Raw genomic sequence first — 18,896 nt, 5'->3', positions numbered from 1 at the left:
AGTCAAATTCAGGCTCTATGTAAAGAAAGACTTCCCAACACTTAGAGTTATACAAAATAAAAGGAGCTGCTTTTAGGATTATAGGTCCAATTCATTCATTTTTCAGATGAAAAAAACTGAGAAATTCAGTTTTTATCCAAAGGTTACACTAAAGGAATTTGTCAGAGACAGAATTTAAATCCACGTCTTCTGACTTTAGTCATAGCTCATTCCACTGAGCCATGCGTAAAATTCCAATATGAACTGAAATATTTAAAGAATATAAACTTAATCAAGATTTTGATTTGCAAAGTATTATATAATATATCAAACTATGGATAATACTAGAAATACAACTTCAAAAAGAATTTCCAGGTATTGGCAAGTTGTAACAAATATGTGGCGAAGCAAAGCCTGTCAGAGAACATTTAGGCAAAAGAAACATTATTTTTTTTGGTGTACTATATGGCTATGACAATTTCAGTTTCCTGAAAAACATTGTTATAAATACCCTATCACAGAAAGTGTTCAATCAGAGATCAGATGACCATTTATTGGGACAATGTAGAAAGAATAAAGGCCTAATAGAAGTTAATAAAATTGGGCAGCATATTCATGACATTTCCAACTCTGCTTTACTTTGGCTAGAAATTTAAATACAGTAAAAGTCAGTCATTCTTTCTTCTTTTACAACTACTGACCAAATTCACAAAAAAAAAAAAAAAAAAAAAAAAAGATATAACAAATTTGAAAGTGGCTTGATTTCAGTAAAAAGTGAGCAGCTGGAAATGGCTTCATCAACATCCAAACAACATTCAAATGAAGAGTGCTGGTACCTGAATTCAAATCCTTAATCTGTTACTTATGACTTATGACTTTGGACTCTCTCATTTATAAAACGAGGAGGCTAGATTTGATGCTCTTTCATCTCTTTCTCAGCTTTAAATCTTATTACCTCAAGACCATTGAAATATAATTAAATTCTAGCATAACAATTGGGAAATTATGCCATGTTATTTTTGGAAGCAACCATTGTCCACATTGGGCAAGACAATGGATTTGCTTGCTTTTTATTTATTTAGTTTTTTTAGGTTTCAGAAATGAGAGTAACATACACATGTATATAATAAAGGAAATGGTAGTTTTGAGCTTATAAGAGAGAAGTTTAAATAATCATGAATTTTATTGTTTAAAAGTTCAATCTCCTTTTATTATTTGGACTCAAAATTATTTTTGTTCAAAGACTAAATGAAATACGAATCTAAATCTTTTGTCATTGGTCACCTTTCTCCTTGTTTTTGCCTCTGTCTCTCTGTCTATCTCTCTTTCTTTCTTGACTCTCTTCCTGCAATTCTATCTATTATCACGTTTTTTAAAAACTACTCTCTTTGGGAACAATTTTCAAATCTTTATCTCCAACCCCAGTCTTTCACTAATAATGCCAGTTATCATCATTATCACCTAATTTAGATGCTACCTATTCCTGCTCTACTTTATCTTATCTTCCTAATTTACTGCTCTTTCTTTGTATCTTCCTTATATATATGCTCACATTCTACCTCTTTGCCAGTGATTGGTGCATATTTTGTAGTTGCTGTTGTTGTAATTGTTATTGTTGTTATTATTAGTCTTCTATTAAGTTGTAAGTCCTTATGGACAAATGTATATCCTGCAATACTCAGTAAATCATTGCTCCATGCAAATTTGACAGATGAACATTGTCTTTTTTAATTATAAAATAATAATAATGGAGATGGCACCATTATATCTTTTCAGAAATCCTTTTGGGTATACACAGTCTACATACTTTTGGCTAGCATTATAATTATAAGTAGCAGAGTGCTTCCTTTTAAGGAAAATTCAGGTCAGTTAACACTAGTAGACATTGATGACAATTTTATTTACTCCAACTCTAAGATACTCAAGATAAGTGGAAAGAATTTAAAAGATTATGATGATAACTAGAAATCATGCACTTGCATTCCAAGGATGTTACTGTTCAATTTATATAAGTGTAAAAAGACATTCATGATTTTAGCCATGACAACAATAAAAACCAAACAAAACTGAATTTTTCAAATGGTGCAGGAAACACATTGAATTAAAATTTTCTCTTAAAATTATTTGTGCCACTTGATTTCTAGGTTATTTCACATTCTGTACGACAAAGATTGTTATACCTCTCCCCCCTCCATCTCAGTCACTGTCTCTATCTCTGTCTCTATCTGTCTCTCTCTGTCTCTCTGTGTGTTTTCTCTCTGTGTCTCCCTATCTCCACTGTTTCTGTCACTGTGCATGTCTTATCCATTTATTTTACATCTCCTTTTTGCTTCTCTTTTTTTTCTAAGTTTTCTAAGTTTCTCAAGGGAAACAAAACACAGTGACTTTAAAATTCTAATTTATTGAAGAGATCATTTCATGACTACTAAATTGCATTTCCTTGACCTATTCAAATTATTTCCTTTGGATAAATTAGATGATTTTTAAGATGAAGAAAGATACCTTAAAAAGTTGTGCAAATGGAATGAGAATAATGTTTAGTTGTAAATGAGACAATGGAAAATAGCTTTCGTGAGTAGCTAAAGAAGGAAGAAAAATGATACACCATCAAGTGTTGGTTTAAATAGTAGTGTGTTATTAAGGGCAACACAAAGTCATCCAGAAAAATTAGTCTATGGGGATTATAGGAGAAACAATGAAGACAGCTTTTAATATTTGAAAATTAGAATTGCTTAGCAAAAGCTAGCTAACACAATTAGGTAATTCTGGGATATGAGGATTTGTTTTTAAGATGGATTATTTTGTTTATTCACTATTCTAAGGAGCCTGGCATTTCTTCTAAGCCAATATAGTATTTGACTTTGCCAGTTAGCTTCATGAAACACTAGATTCATTAAAGTAAATGATGAATTGCTTGTCTGGTGAGCCAGAGGCTATTTACATGATTTCATTCTACTAAAAAGAGATACTATTAACCCCTACACTCTGCATTCTCTTTCTGAGCAATGAGACAAAATGAAAAAGAAAACTCAACAAGTGTTAAATTCATTTTTTATCTTCTACTCAAATGCCCAATATACAGGGTAGATATGACTGGCTTATTGAAGGTTTTATGAGGTAGACATCTGGCAAGCACACTAAGCTGGATAGGCTTTGAGTAGAAGCCCAGGTCATCACAAGAACTTTGGTACAAGATGATACATTTTTTTGGTGGTTGTTGTTGTTTTTATAGCTTTTTATTGACAGAACATATGCATGGGTAATTTTTCAATATTGACCCATGTAAACAATTCTGTTCCAACTTTTCCCTTCCTTCCTTCCACCCCCTCCCCTAGATGGCAGGCAGTTTCATACATGTTAAACACGTTAAAATATAATGATACATTGTTTTTGACCACTATATATATAATGATACATTGTTTTTGACCACAGCAATTCATAAAGAGTGGGAATTAAGGAGTGGAAGGGTCATGATCTGCATAGAGAAGAGCCACAACTATGTAATATTTTGAAGTGTTGAGGTATTGGAAATAATAACAATAAGTGTAGATATATTTCACTTTATGTAACAGATGTGTTTCTGTAAATTGAATTGCATGATGAACATAACCAACCCCAAGGATATTGTAAGTATGAAGTTAGAAACTGTATCTAAAGCACTTTGAAATTATAAATCCCCTTTTTAAATGTTGGGATATAATAGTGATAATATTAAAGATCTAGAGAAATTTGTCCTTACAATTCATGAGTCTATTTGGAGTTTTCTGGGTAGATTCTGGAGTGGTTGTTCATATTCTTCTCCAGTGTTTCTTACAAATGAGGAAACTGAGGCAAACAAGGTTTAATGATTTGCCCAGAGTCAGCTAGTAAGTATCTGAAGTTGCTTTGAACTTGTGAAGATGAGTCTTCTTGATTCCAGATCCAGCTAAGCTACCTAGCTACCTTAGCCAATCAAGTATACAATACAGAGCCACAAAAACTAAGGCGTGAAAGTAAGAAAAAGTAGGATGAGAACTCCAACTCCTTTTTTATTGTTTTTTCTTTCCATTCTCTTTTCTCTTTCCAAAAATCAGCATCAAAAACTCAGATATTCCATTTGTTTTTCTCTCCATTTTTAGTTATTATCTGGTTCTGACTATAATCAATACACTTGTGAAATAGCTTTGCCACTATGTGTTGGAACATTACTTTCCTGGTAGTCCAATTCTATTTAACAAACATTGATTAAGCACTAACTATGAGCACTGTGCCAGGTGCTAAAGCTATAGTAGATATTTAATAAATGTTGTGTTGAACTGAATCAAAAAACAACAACAACACAATTCTTATACTCCCCCTAGGAATTTCAGTCCACTAGAAGGGATGTACATTTAAATAATAATTCAAGGTAGATTATGATAGTGGTCAGGAGAAATCCAGATAAAGTAAACTAAGGAGGAGAGGTCACTTTCAGTGATTTCAGGTACAGGGATATATTCTGTTTGAATAAATAACAGAGAGAAAGTAGAATCAATTCAGGATCAGCAATCAAATCGTGAAGATCTTGAATACTATACAAGATCATAGGTTTGTATTTTATTCAGCCGATGATTAGTAAGTCCCTGAAGGTTTTAGATGAAAAAGCACCATGGTGAAAATGACATATTATGTTATGAACTTTGGAAGGCTTCTGGGTATCCAAAGACTTTAGTTGTCAAACTTTCTGGTAAATACTGAATAGAATGGTAACTCAATTTGAGTTTAATGCTGACTTTAAGAATGAAGAATTCCAAGCTGAGAATTCACATAACCTAATGAGTCCCATTCTCAGGATATGCCAGGGCAGCTGTGTAGAGCAGCCCTGTTTGCATGCTGTTTTCATAAATACTAAAGCCAGAGATTCCCACAGTGGGAGGGAGGGACCCCTTCTGTTCCATATTTATTTAGATCTGGGATACATACATCCAGAAGATATTGGGGGAGGAAGTTGGGAAGAGAATACTGTGTAGAATAAATTTCAAGGACTAGGGGATTTGGGAGTAAGGATATTCTAAGGGGAGTCTGAGAGCAGACAGTTATTTGTGGTGGGAGGATATGGGAAAAGAGCAGTTGTCAGTAGATAGTGAAAAGTCAAATAAACATGTAGAAGAGCAAACTTACTGAGAAAAAAAATGTTTAAAAGGCTCACAAAATACCAAAGTGGTGTTGTTATTGTTTTAAACAGAGGGAAACACTGAGCTTTACTTTAACAATCTGATAACATATATGCATATTATATATCTATAGGCATATATTGTGTGTATTTTGTTGTTATTTAATTGTATCTGGTTCTTTATTATAATTCTGTCTGATTTTTTGTGACCCTCTTTGAGGTATTCTTGACAAAGTTACTGGAATGGTCTGCCATTTCCTTCTCCATCTCATTTTACAAATTAGGGGACTGAGATAAGCAAAGTTAAGTGATTTGCCCAGGATCACACAGCTGAGGATGGATTTGAACTCAGGAAGATGAGTCTTCCTGATTCTAAGCCCAGCACTCTATCCACTCTGCTCCCAGCCGTATGTGTATGTATGCACACACACACACACACACACACACACACACACACACACACACACACACGTGTCTATATATATTCCAGTATGATTTTATATGTATGCATGTCTATACATATATACATACATGTGTGTGTGTGTAAATGTATAATGTGAAGGAGTCAGGAGGGATGGGTGGACTATACAAGTCAAATCATACATTATAGGAAGTATCTCTCTTGTTCCATTCTTTCCTCATTGTGTGAGTGTTTTACAAAGTAGAATATTATATATTATGTCTGAAAAACTCCAGAAAGGTTAGTGTTAAAAGAAAAATCTTAACGGTCCCCAGAGCAGTCTGAGGTTGGGAGTCTTTTCCCATGCTGAAATGAACCTAGTACTATATATGGAATATCCCAAAAGTCTTAATGTAGTCTACACCTGGTAGAAATATTCAAAAATGGAAGCATTTATTAAAATAGTATTTTTGAATTTACTAATAGAAAAGGTTCTAAAAACTAGCATCATCTTTGACAAGAATTAGTGATTTCCTTCTTACACAACTCCGAGAAAGTTGCCAAGAGTTTGAAGGATAGATAGCCAAGAGGAATAAAATATTTCTCTTCTAATAGAGATTTCCTTTAAAAAATATTTACTCCTTCCTCCAAATAAGTAGTTATTCTTTGTGAAATGATTAGCTTGAGATGAGCATGAAGTCCTTGTGAGTTAATACTTTTATCATAATTATCTCTTCTCTTTTAATCTTTGTTCCTTACTTAATTCCAGTTTATTTTTCTCTTCTCTCAATCTCTGCAAACCCTATCTCTGTCCCCAGATGCTCTTGTCTCTTACTTGCTATAATAGTTGTAGTAAAAGGAAAAATCTCATTTTTTAAAAACATCTGAGTCCCATAAAATAATGTTTCTTGGCCACAACACATCATAATCCAGATTGGGACATACTCCTGAGCCTCCTAGATAATTGAAAACCTGCAGTAAAATATGGATCCAATATGGATAACCCATAAATTAGGTTTTAATTTAATCCCAAGATGCCAATTACATAATATTCCACTGTTTATCTGTATCATAGTTTCAGTTTGGGAAAAAATGCATCCAATTTCTACCTGCAGTAGTGAGTTCTATTTGTTCTCCTAATATTAATCTTTTAAGAGAGCTTCTAAATAGAAAACAGAATTATAGGTTGGCAAGAAGGTAAGTAAAGCATTTTGATAAACTGGAAAGGGTAGGGAGGAGAAATCTTATAATTCTGATTATAAACTGATGGGAAGAAACTTCTCTAATCCTCCTCCTCTGACTCAATGATTCATTCATTCACTGGAATATGGAGTATCTAGGGTACATCAGGGTTAATGACAATGGCATCCTTCTATAAAAGGAACTAATAAATTCAGATCCTGAATCCTGGACCAATACTCCAGAAAGTTTGGACTTCCTATAACTATGGTTTCCATCACACCATTGGGTAAGCATCATGCATTTTAGCTTCTAAGTATGATTTTAGGCAGTAGGAATCTAGTTTTAGTTAATGGCTCACCAAACACATTCTTGGATTTGTTTAATGAGGGACAGTGAAATATCACTAAGAATCAGGAAAATCTCCCTTCAGACGCCATAATCAATAGTCACCTCCCATAATCAATGTATATACATATTGAAGTGTTCATACACCTGATTTTGACATCACTACCTAAAGAAGCCAAAACCAGAACACAAGAGATCTAACACTACAACATATATTAATCCATACGCACTTACCTTATGATAGGTGAGCAGCAAGGTGATACAGTAGATAGAGGCAGGCTCTGGAGTCTAGAACCTAAATTCAAATTTACTAGCTGTGTACCTCTGGGTAAGTTATTCAACCCTGTTTACCTCAGTTTCCCCATCTGTAAAATGGACTGAAGTAGAAGGGGCAAATTACTCCTATATTTTTGCCAAGAAAATACCAAATGGGTATTTATTGGACATAAGTAAAAATCGATTAAACAGCAACAATAATATAATAGGTCAGGGAAATACAAAATGAGGTAGTCCCAGCCCTTGAGGATTTTGTGTTTGATTACAGAGATATGACTTATTCACAGATAAATAAATACATACTTTCTGAAGGAGAGGCCATGGTACTAATGATTGAAGAATTAGAAAAGGCCTTTTGAAGGCTGAGACTCTTGAACTGAGCCTTAAAAGAAACTAGGTTTCCAAATAGCAGAGATGTGGAATTCATTCCAAGCAGAGGGGCTTCAGCCCATCTGAAAGCATGGAAGTGAAAGATAGAATGTCATTACTTGATAAAGGCAGGTAGTAGGGCAGTCCAGGTGGGTCATAGAAGACATAAAAGCAATCATTTCAGCCTGAAAAGACCGCTGGAGCCAAGTTGTGAAGGGCTCTGAATTTTAAATAGCGGACTTTGTACTTCATCTTAAAGGCAATTACAAGTTGGGGAAAGAGTGGAGAAGTGTGGTTTCTTAAACAAAGGAGTTCCTTGCTCAGATCTGTACCCTAGGAATATCCACTGGGCAGCTGTGTGAAGAAGGGAATGTAAAGCTCAAATTGAGATAGATCAGTTAAAAGGCCACTGAGATATTACATGTGAGGGGCAACTAAGTAGTTCAATAGCTAAAGTTTCAGACATCCAAGAATTCAAATTCAACCTCAGATATTTATTAACTAGTAACCCTATTTGTCTCGATTTCCTCATCTATAAGTGAACTGAAGGAGGAAATGGCAAATTATTCTAGAATCTTTGCCAAGAAAATGTCAAATGGTGTCATAAAGAGTGGAATATGATTGAAATAACAGAACAATATTAAAAATATTAGGCTCTGTACTAGGGTGATTGTGCCTATACAAGGGCATAGATGGGAGAAATATTTAGGACTTGGAAAAAAAACAAGATTTGGTAACTGACTGGATGTAGGAGGCAAGAAAAAATGAAATATCAAGAATGATTCCTAGTTGCAAAACAACTAACTGGAAGAATGGTGGTACCCTTGATAGAAATAGGAAAGTTGACAGGGAAAGGTAGATATAGAGGGAAAATTGATGAGTTCTGCTATGGAAATATTGAGTTTGAGATGCAAACAGTAGAAAAGGTGGAATTACTGGAGCATTTGTAATGAAAGGATCTGGGTTTGAATTTTGGCTCTTCCTCTCACTACTTGTTTGACTTTAATTAAGCAAGTCATTCTTCTGGGCTTCAGTGTCCTCATCTGTACAATGATGGGGTTGGATAAAATGATGAGTTGATCCTTGAGTCAGCTACAAATCTGTGATTCTAAAGTTCCATCATTTGTCTAAGACCTGTCCTGACTGTGAAGCTAACTCACATACATAGCACTGTTTCAGTTCCATCTGAACCTAGTGTTCATTTGGGAACTTCCCATCTTAAGAACTCTGTGAGAAAAATTAGATGACAGCAATAAAAAATGATCAAAGGGAATCAGAACCTCTGAAGAAAGAGTGAAGGAATTATTCTTATTTAGTCTGGAGAAGAGAGAAACAGGAGTATCTTTAAACTGTCTTACAATATAGGAATGGTTATAATACCAAAGATGGTAAGCAGCTGTTCCCCATCTCTTTTGAGGATTGCACAGGAAATGCTTCCATGGGTCCACACTGCCTGTCCACTTGATCTGTACCCTCACCTCCCACCAGGCAAATGTCCTGATGGTCTGCCAAGTGTAGTTCTTCCTATCCCTAATTTACTATTTACACAGACACTCCCAAATACTTGGAAAATCTCTTTTTTTTTTTCACCTGCCAAATCCACGTTCCTTCTTTCTCTTAAAATCTAACACTAAGCTCACCTCCTCTGTATGGCATTCTGATTAGGCAGAATTAGGGGATGCTATTTTACCTGCATTTGGCACTTACCTATGTGTTTGTTCATTCATTCAGGTTAATACTTTCTGTTGTTTGTCCTTCCTTCTGGAAGAAGACTAATGACATCAGGAAAATGATGTCATGACTTGCATGTGAATTGGATTGCAGTAAGGCTGTGCAAACTCACCATTCGCTATCTCTCTCTTCCTGGGCCATCTTGGTTCAGTGGCAAAAATAGATCAGAACAGCTGTACAAAGGCCAAAGTGTCCCACTGCATCCAGAGTAATTTGCAGTCATTCTGATCTATATCTTGCCCCTACAACAAACAACAATCTGTAATATTTTCTGAATACTTACTATATGCCAGACACTGAGAAGGAAACCAAAATTAACAAGAATGTCAATGCTTCTGGTAAGAGTCTAGGAGAGGCGAAAGAAATGTGAAAATAGTTTTAATATGAAACTGTTTTTAGGGATATAAAAAGTTATATAAGCAAGGAGGCAAAAGATGGAGATATTCTTGCTGGAGTTAATCAATCCAGGCTTTGTGAAGGATTTGAATGGCTAAGACTGTATGTGGTCTTTCCTTTTTCTATTTAACAACATCTCTATATTATTTTAAATCTTGCATAAGCATTTAATAAATGTTAGTTACTTTTTATACTAATGATTTACAATAATCTGACTTTAAGGAACTTGTAAACTATATGGGTTATTCTTATTTCTTAGACCTCTTTAACAACTGGAGAAAGAAACTATCAGAAATGGTTTAGCCATAGCTCAGTTGAGATAGAGTGGGGTGGGGTGGGGAAAAAAGTGAGGACACCATTCAAGATGGGAGGGACAATGCAATGCCACATCTATTAAATACTTTCTATACTTGCACTATACTAAATGATGAAGATAAAAACCTCTGAAAAAATATAACTTTCCAATTCCTTAATCAGTAGATAATTTTGAAATGTTACTATTGTAGCATAGGACATTAAGAAAAAGGTGAAAAGTCACTATAAGTTATTTTCTACTTGGATACCATCCCAATCAGAGGAGTTTCAAAAATGCCTCAATAATTATGAACCTCAAGATAGCTCACAATTTTTGTTTATTTTTACTATTTACCAAAGTACTAGCTTCTTAGCTTAATTCTTCTACCTAGAAAGTTGAAGGTAAGAAAGGCATAAATCTGCATGAAGTCTCCTATTAGTTCACATGGAAGTGGGAACAACTAGCAATCTTTTCCTACAAGAAGATCAGATAGAAAGTTCTCTGTCCTGCCAGAAACTTTGGAGGATGATATTTTTGCATATGATGTATTTGAAATGGGAAAAGTTGGCTGTTTACATTCCATTTGTGGCCATAATTTGTTGGAGAAAACTCCAGTAAAAAATTAATCTCCTACTATTGTTTCATATTTAAGGTCATATGAGCTTCTATCAGCTAGTTCTCATATCTTTTAATATCTTTAGATCTAAGAATGATATAGACACCAAGTTACTATGGTTTCTAGTTAGAATATGAATCCTTCATTTGTATTCAGTAAAAAAACTTGCATTGACTTTGAGTTAATATAAAAGCAAGCCAAAGCCAAGTTCACATAGATTGCCTTTCTTAGAGTTCTCAGATTTTTAAGTGTCAAAATTGCCCTTTGCAAGAAGAACATTGTTTTCAGTTGCAACCACAAGAACACTATCTTTAATTCAAAACATGAGTGGAATATATTGCTCATTGTGTTATTGAACCTTTTATTTTTCTTCTTAAAGTGATCCTGGACTTCTGTATATCCTTCAATGTGGATGTGAAAAATGCAATGACCTTCAGTGGTCCAGTGGAGGACATGTTTGGATACACAGTTCAACAATATGAAAATGAAGAAGGCAAATGGTAAGTTTAGGCTATTGTTTTGTGTTTTTGTATTTATTTATTAACTTAAAAAAATAATCTATTGAAATTGTTTTGTTCCCTGCTTTTTAAATGTACGTTTTTGAATGAATCATTTCTGAGCAGAGCATACTTTCTAATAAATAATGTTGTGAAAAGATAGATTTAAAGTTAGAAAAAAAGTCCCTGGCAGTAGGCCTTAAAGGATGCGGTTAGTGATTTCTGTTGGAGTCTGGCTTCACCTCAAAGGCCCCTGACTAAAATCATTTAGCAATTAAGCTGCTATGGGGAGAGTTCAACATTTAACAAACATTTATTAAATTCCTGCTGTGCTGTGTGAAATGATATGAAAAAGAGATGAAAAGTTAAATACAATAGTCTCTACTACATATTTAACAAAACTTTCTAAATCTTTCCTGCATGAAATGAATCACCTCTAAAATCATACCCTGGCCTGAGTAGGTTAGGGTTAGAATAGGCCTGGACTTTGGATATTATGGCCCTGTAGCATGCTTCCTTCTATGAAAAGGTAAAATCATGTTAAGGGTACAATGTAGTTTTATTGTGAATTAAAAAATAAGAGAAGTGGAAGTACGGAGGTTATAATCAAATTGTCAAGTTTCAGACCTTGACCATAGTGAAAGATTGTGAGGTTAAAAGTGTGGGTGTGTGGCTAAAGTAAGGGTCAGAAAGGAGATCAGTGGTTTTGAAGAATTAGAGGAATGTGTGGGGGAAGGTGTCAGATGGTCACTGAAGTCATTGAAAATGATGATGGGTTGCTAACAAAGAGGAAGGCCTTAACCCTGGTGTGAAGGATATTGAAAAATTAGGTGAATGGCCTCAGGTGTTCTATAAGTGTTCTCATTTTTGAATCTAAATGAGACTGTGAAAGACCAGATTAAATAATCCTTTAAAATAGCTAAAATTTACACTAGATCTCTGATTTTATTGGTCACACAACTCTCAATGAAAAACTCTGTATCAATTATATCTGCCTCTGCTCAGCAACTAATAGTCTTAGAGAATTCCCAAATGTACAGTGATAGTAGGTTACCTACTCAGTTTCTTAAACCTTGAATTTAAATCTGGTCTTTCTAACTTCTACTTTAGTCCATTAACCCTGCTGCTGTCCTTCAAAAGCATTAATGTATCCTCCAAAATTATCCCCATTCTACCCAAAGAATGCTTTGTTCATCTCTTAAATAATGTCTTCTAAATGTTTCCTAATTTATAAAAACATCACTAAGAATGAAAACCTGGCCCTGTTAGAATTTACTACGACTGTGTATGTTACTATGACACTCTGTGTGTGTGTGTGTGTGTGTGTGTGTGTGTGTGTGTGTTTCTCTGGTGGTTCCTTGACTTTTTGAATAAATAACATATATTGGGTATAAACATTTTATGCATGTTAAGTACTCCATTGATTAGTATTCAGTATAGTTAATACAAAGCATGGGGTTTTGTAGAAAAAAGGGGCAGGAGTTTTATTGAACTATACTTCAGTTTGAATAGCCAGACTAAGTGTACCTTTTCTTCAGGTAATGGCAATAATAAACAAAATAGAGGCAATAAAATCTATTTGCATAAAAGAATTCCATTAATCTATCATTATCCTTTCATAGAGGACAAGGTCCAGAAAGAGCTTCTTTATTGAATTATGTATTTTAAATTTGATTAACGTAGTATATGACAAGGTATCAGAGCATGCTAAGAGTATGAGATCCTGAATTCTAAATGTGCTAAATTGTTGGAGACATTTTTGCATCTGTACTCTCTAAAATGCCAATAATATAGCAGAAATATGTCATAAATTTTGATAAAGAGCATGCATTTTCCCTAATGTTTTCATGAATGAATGAAAAAAAAAAGTTTAAATGCCTATTATGTTCCAGACACTGTACCAGGCTTTGGTGGAAAACAATTTTTGTCTTCAGGAAAATTTTTGCCTTCTCATAGGACATAGACATCTAGGAAAATATTAACCAGGGAAGAAGGCATGGGAAAATCAGGAGTTAAGACAGACAATAGCTTTCCAAATTTGTGTCAGAGAAGCCATATTCTATATATGATTTATTGTATCATTTCTTGTAACTTTTGACACCATTTTTTAGGTTGTTATACTTTCTCTTAGTATGTTACTTTTTTTTTCTGGCTACAATGCCTTTTTTTTTTTTCTCCAGCATGCCATATGATTAATAGTAGTCAGTTAATAAATAAATGTTTGTTGAATTGTTGAACTGAAAATCAAGTAGCTGACTCAGGTAAATAAGTTATGGAAAAGAAGAGAAAAACTCAGACAAAGTCTAGAAGAATTGACAGGACTATGATCATTGCAGAACATAATTGCAGTTTGTCTGAAGGGATGAGAAGGACCTCTCAGTCTGATACAAACAAATACTAAGGGAGTGGCTCTGTTCCCCATGGAACCCTACTTGTACCTGCTTTCAATTCCATTAGCTTTCCTAGAGCTCAATTTCTGTATACAGATTGGCTTTCATGCCAAGATTTCACCTTACTAAAATCAATTTCCCTGATTTTAAGATTGTTGGAGTCATGGGCTTGGAGCTAAGAAAATGGAAGTTCAAATCTTCCTAAGATATTGACTAATTGTGTAAATCTGGACAAGGAACACAAACCCTTTCAATTTCTTAATATGTAAAATGGGGATAATATGAACATTTACTTCCCAAGACTGTTAGAAGAATCAAGATAATGGATATAATAATATAGATATAATAAACAATATTTTAAAATAATTATAGAGCAAATATTAATCTATATACTATATGTAAACATACATCTTTACATGCCCAGATATATATAGATATATATATTTATCTATAATATGACCTATAATAATGTAATTATCTATAAGAATATGGATAATAGTTATAGACTTACTAATAGAAAATAGATATAAAATGCTTTGCAAACCTTAAGGCAATCATAACATACTTGTTATGTTTCAGGCAGCACTGGGATCCTCAAGGAGCTCACAATCTAATTGAGAAGACAAAATATAAATAACTATGTACAAACAAGCTATACATAGAATAAGTTGAAAATAATCAATAGAGAGAAAATACTAGAATTAAGAGGAATTGGGAAGAGCTTCCTGGAGAAGATAGGATTTTAACTGGGGGCTTGAAGGAAGCCAAATAATAGAAATGAAGATGAACAGCATTTGAGGCATAGAGGACAGGTATTAATACTCAAATTTGCAAGATGGAATATTTTGTTCAAAGAACAACAAAAAGGCAAATGCCATTGTTTCAGAGTACATGGGGGAGTAAGATGTTAAAAGACTAGAAAGTTGTGTTTTAATTGACTTGGGATTTTTTTTGGGGGGGGCAAGTTATATAGGATTTAGAACATCAAATAGAAGATTTGTACAAGTGTGATGCAAGTGTGCATCCGTTAGTCTTGATCTGGTTGGAGATTTCAAATGTGTCATTCTAAAAAAAGTCTGTTCACAGACATAAGTGCTGCCAAAGATGGTTGCCATTTTGAGTGCATGGTTCCCGAGATGAGTATCTGTCTCAGAGGGGAGAGATGCATAGAAATTATGAAGAGAGTCACAATTCTGCAAGTTCAGCCAGTTCCATTTGGTAAATTGTATCCATATTTTCAATGTCAAGAGAAAATGGGTTATGGAAAAGCTGTATGTCCTATTCATGGAGATGAAGCTCTTTAAATCTAAATTGGAACTCCTTTTGCAATTTTCCCAATGAATCCACACATGTTTTGTTTGGGAATGCAATCAGCGGTTTTTCTGCTAACAGATTTTGAGTTGTAGGGAGATGGCAGAAGTTTTTCTCCTTCACTTATTTGATGAGGAGGCCTAATTTTATTTCAAATGTCAAATTGTCTGTGATTTATTGCATTAGCTCTAATGAAGTTAACACAAGATACCACAATTTTCATAACAGAGTCCCACTTCAGGGATTTACTACACAGCTCTTATTGGTGGATGAGGCAGTGTATTGCTATTGGATGAGAATGGTTATGTTTGTCCATCTCTTGGTTAATACAAGCAATTACTCCTTTCTTAGACCCCACCATGCTAGGGGCACCATCAGTTGTCACACTGGCTAGTTTAGCCCAGTCCAGCTCCAAACCATTCATAGTTTGGTAAACCTTTTCATAGATATCCTCTCCTGTAGTTGTTCCTTTGATGCTTTGCAGTGCAGCAAACTCTTCTATGACTTCACAATAATCATTTGCCCCATGAATAAAAATGAAAAGTTGTGCAAATTCTCAAACATCATTGCTTTTGTCAAGTGCCAAGGAAAAATATGATTTTTTTTTTTGTGGAGTTTTGCAAATGTTGATGCAGATCGTTTCCCATTTCTTCAATCCTCTGTGTAATTGTAGGTTGTAATTGTATGTTCTGAAAGACTCACTGTACTAAATAAATCGGCCTTCTCTAAACACATCTCTTTGGCAACAGAAAGAAGGCATTCTTTAACAAATTCTCCCTCCACGAATGGTCTGCCAGTGCGTTCTATTAGCTTGGCAACTTGAAAACTTGCTCACAGTGATGAAATATTTAGCTGCTTCTGCTTCACAAAAATATTTTGCTGAGTTGTCAATGTATTTTTCAGTTTTAATATTTTATCTTTTCTCAATTCTCCAACCAAACAATCATATTTATCTTTAGTGTCGACACAAATTATATTCTTTGAACACAGACACTATATTCTGGCATATCAGACATACAGTTCTTTCCTTGTATTGCATGAAAAAGTAATCATAAATCCACTGTTCTTTGAATACCCTACACTCCAAGTCAATTTTTCTTTTTTCTTGACACCATTATTTCTAAGGGATTCCAAATTGCTATTAGTAAAATACACACACACACACACACACACACACACACACACACACACACACACACATACAGCTCTACAAAAACAATATATCGGCAATAACTTTGCCCACACACAGACTGCAATGCCCAATTTCCTCCAAGCTGCCTCTGCACTGTGATGCCTCCATTTCCTGCACTCTCTCTCCCGCTTCAGACCTTCACTGCACACAAGTCACCACTCAGGCGGCCCTCCCAAATGCCCTGGCTTCCTCTGAATCCTGGGATCAATTCTCATGATCCAGCGCTGCATAATCGTGCTGCACTAGTAATTTATCATAATCGCAGGCAAGACTGTGCATATATGTATATAACTGCGCGACATATTGTATGTGCAGAATGAGCTTCAGTGACAAATTGTACATTGGGGCTTCTGTGGGAGGTCATCATATGACTTGAAGCTGCACAAATATATGGGGACCTTAAGAATCTGGAGGGGGATGAAGCAGTACACCAGCTCTGCACCCCCTCATACTCAGGATAAGTGGGGGTGCACTAAGGTCAGACCCACAGTGATTATAAGGTGATGACATGTTAGCAATATTCCATCTCTTTATGAAACTACAGAACATACACACAATGATAAAACTGATGACCTCAACAGCCAGACATGAGGTCACTATGGATGCAGCACCATGGCCTGGTACCAGGAGCCTCATTCTGGGTGACAATAGCAGTCAGTACCGTAACATGCACTAGAGAGGAAGCCATTACATTGTCATTGCAGCATAATGACAATGATAGAGTCAATCTGGGACTTGTAGTATTAACTGTTACTATACCTACGCACCAGACACAGCCCTTATATTCTCCCTGCAGCAGCCATTACATGCGCAGCATGCACTGTACATCCCTCATGCCTGTCTGTTGTGGTGGCTTCCTTTACTTTACAAGGCTGCGGGCCATCAGTTCTCCATCTTCTGCATCTCTCTCCCTTCCCCACACCATACACCCGGGCCTGGGAACTCACCTCACCTCGGTATTGCCTCACACTCTGTCTCAGCTGCATCAGCCCAGTGCCGGAAGTGTGCATTGCTAAGGCACAAACATTACTTCCAGTCTGATTTTGCCATAACCTGGTGGGCCACATAAATGTCCTCAGTGGGCCGCATCTGGGCCGTGGGCCATAGTTTGAGGGCCCCTGATGTAAATGTTAGTTATTATCATTAGAAATGGAAATACAATATCCAGAGAGCCAAAATCCTACCTGTTTGCTTATCCTCATCCAAGACTATATCAGTGTGCCTCTAATAGTCCCACTATGCCATAATACCACAATTGGAACTTACTCTTTATCTCTGTTTTCTTAGTTCTTAGATGCTTCTTCACCCAAATTGGGACCACTAATCCTTCCTCTAAGCTTCACCTAGAAAGAAGAGGATAGGTCTGGAGAGAAAATGTCAAAGATTTGTGGAACAATGGTCAGAGCTCTGGAGGTGTTTTCTAAAGACCTAGATTTGAATCTTGGCTGAACTACTTAATGCCTGAATGACCTTGGGGATTTAATATGGGGCTCATTTGCCTCATGTGTAAACTAAGGAAATAGAACTAATTGTCTCTGACTATCTTTACAATTTCTAACTCTAAATCTATGATCTTAAACTGCTATGACTCCAAAGGTTTTGGCCTATGTGGTTGAAAAGTATGATAGTTATCCACATTTTAATATATTTTATTTATTTTATTAAATATTTCCCAATTTCATTTTAATCTAGTTTGGGCCTTATGCAAGTAAAGGTTGTTAAACTGGGCAAATCCTTTGATCTAACAATAACACTAGTAGATATATACCCTAAAGAAATCAAAGAAAAAGGAAAAAGAACCATATGAACAAAAACATCTGTAGTAGCTCTTTGTGTGGTGACAAAAAACTGGGAACTAAATGTATAACTATCAATTGGGAAACAGTTGGACAAAATCTCATATATTAATGTTAGACATTACTATTGTGCCATGCAAAATTATTTTTTTAAAAGGACAGTTTGGGTGACTTTGGAGAATATTTGTATGAATTGATTCAGTGTGAAGAAAGCAGAACAAGGAGAAATATTTATGCAAGCTTTAAGGTGTCAGGGTACATTAGATTTGGGGGGGTGCATTGTTTTCCTTGACTCTGGATATTCATTAAAAGAATCTTCTTCTTCTTTCTCCTCCTCCTTCTTCCTCTTCTTTTTCTTTCTCTTCTTTTTATTTTTCCTCCTCTTCTTTTTCTTCCTTCCTTCCTTCCTTCCTTCCTTTCTTTCTCTCTCTCTTCTCTCTCTCTCTCTCTCTCTCTCTCTCTCTCTCTCTCTCTCTCTCTCTCTCTCTCTCTCTCTCTCTCTCTCTCTTTCTTTCTTTCATAGGTAGGAGAGAAAGAAAATAATGTTTTTGTTCATTAAAAATATTAAAACAACATAGTTTCTAACTGGTGCTTAACTCCCTATCCAAGCAAAATCATTCAAGGAAGAACTAAGTGATTCTTTGTCTTCTCCCTGATGTGCCAGAAATATTGACTCGTGAGAAGGCAGACATTCTTGCTGCCAGTATTTTTCCTCCTTTGAAGGGGAGAACTGATTCATTTTTGTTTCTGATTCCCCAATACCTGACCCAGTGCCTGGTACATATTAAGTACCTACTAAATACTTGTTAATTGAATCATGTGTTCTGACCCTGAAAAGACATCTTCATCTGCCTCTCCCTAGTTTGTATAATACCTTAAAAAAAAAAAAAGACAAGCCATCTTACCTTTTTCTTTCCCTCTGAATCCTTGACTTGTCCATGGCACCTCCCTCTTTTTTGAAAGATCTCCTCTCTTCCTGCACATTTTCCT

The 18,896-nt window shown here is 35.3% G+C and overlaps 1 protein-coding gene across 1 annotated transcript in view; it reads left to right on the top strand.

Moving 5' to 3' along the window:
* Nucleotides 1–18,896, top strand: part of ITGA1 (integrin subunit alpha 1) — a 189,584-nt gene that overhangs the window by 52,381 nt on the left and 118,307 nt on the right. The window contains exon 2 of the mRNA XM_074282545.1: nt 11,100–11,220. Coding sequence (XP_074138646.1) covers nt 11,100–11,220 — 121 coding nt within the window. The remainder of the gene's footprint in view (nt 1–11,099; nt 11,221–18,896) is intronic.

Source organism: Sminthopsis crassicaudata, chromosome 1 (genome assembly GCF_048593235.1).
Source record: "Sminthopsis crassicaudata isolate SCR6 chromosome 1, ASM4859323v1, whole genome shotgun sequence".
NCBI lineage: Eukaryota > Metazoa > Chordata > Mammalia > Dasyuromorphia > Dasyuridae > Sminthopsis > Sminthopsis crassicaudata.
Note: the sequence above shows the minus strand (reverse complement) of the source record. Positions and strands in the feature narration are given on the sequence as shown.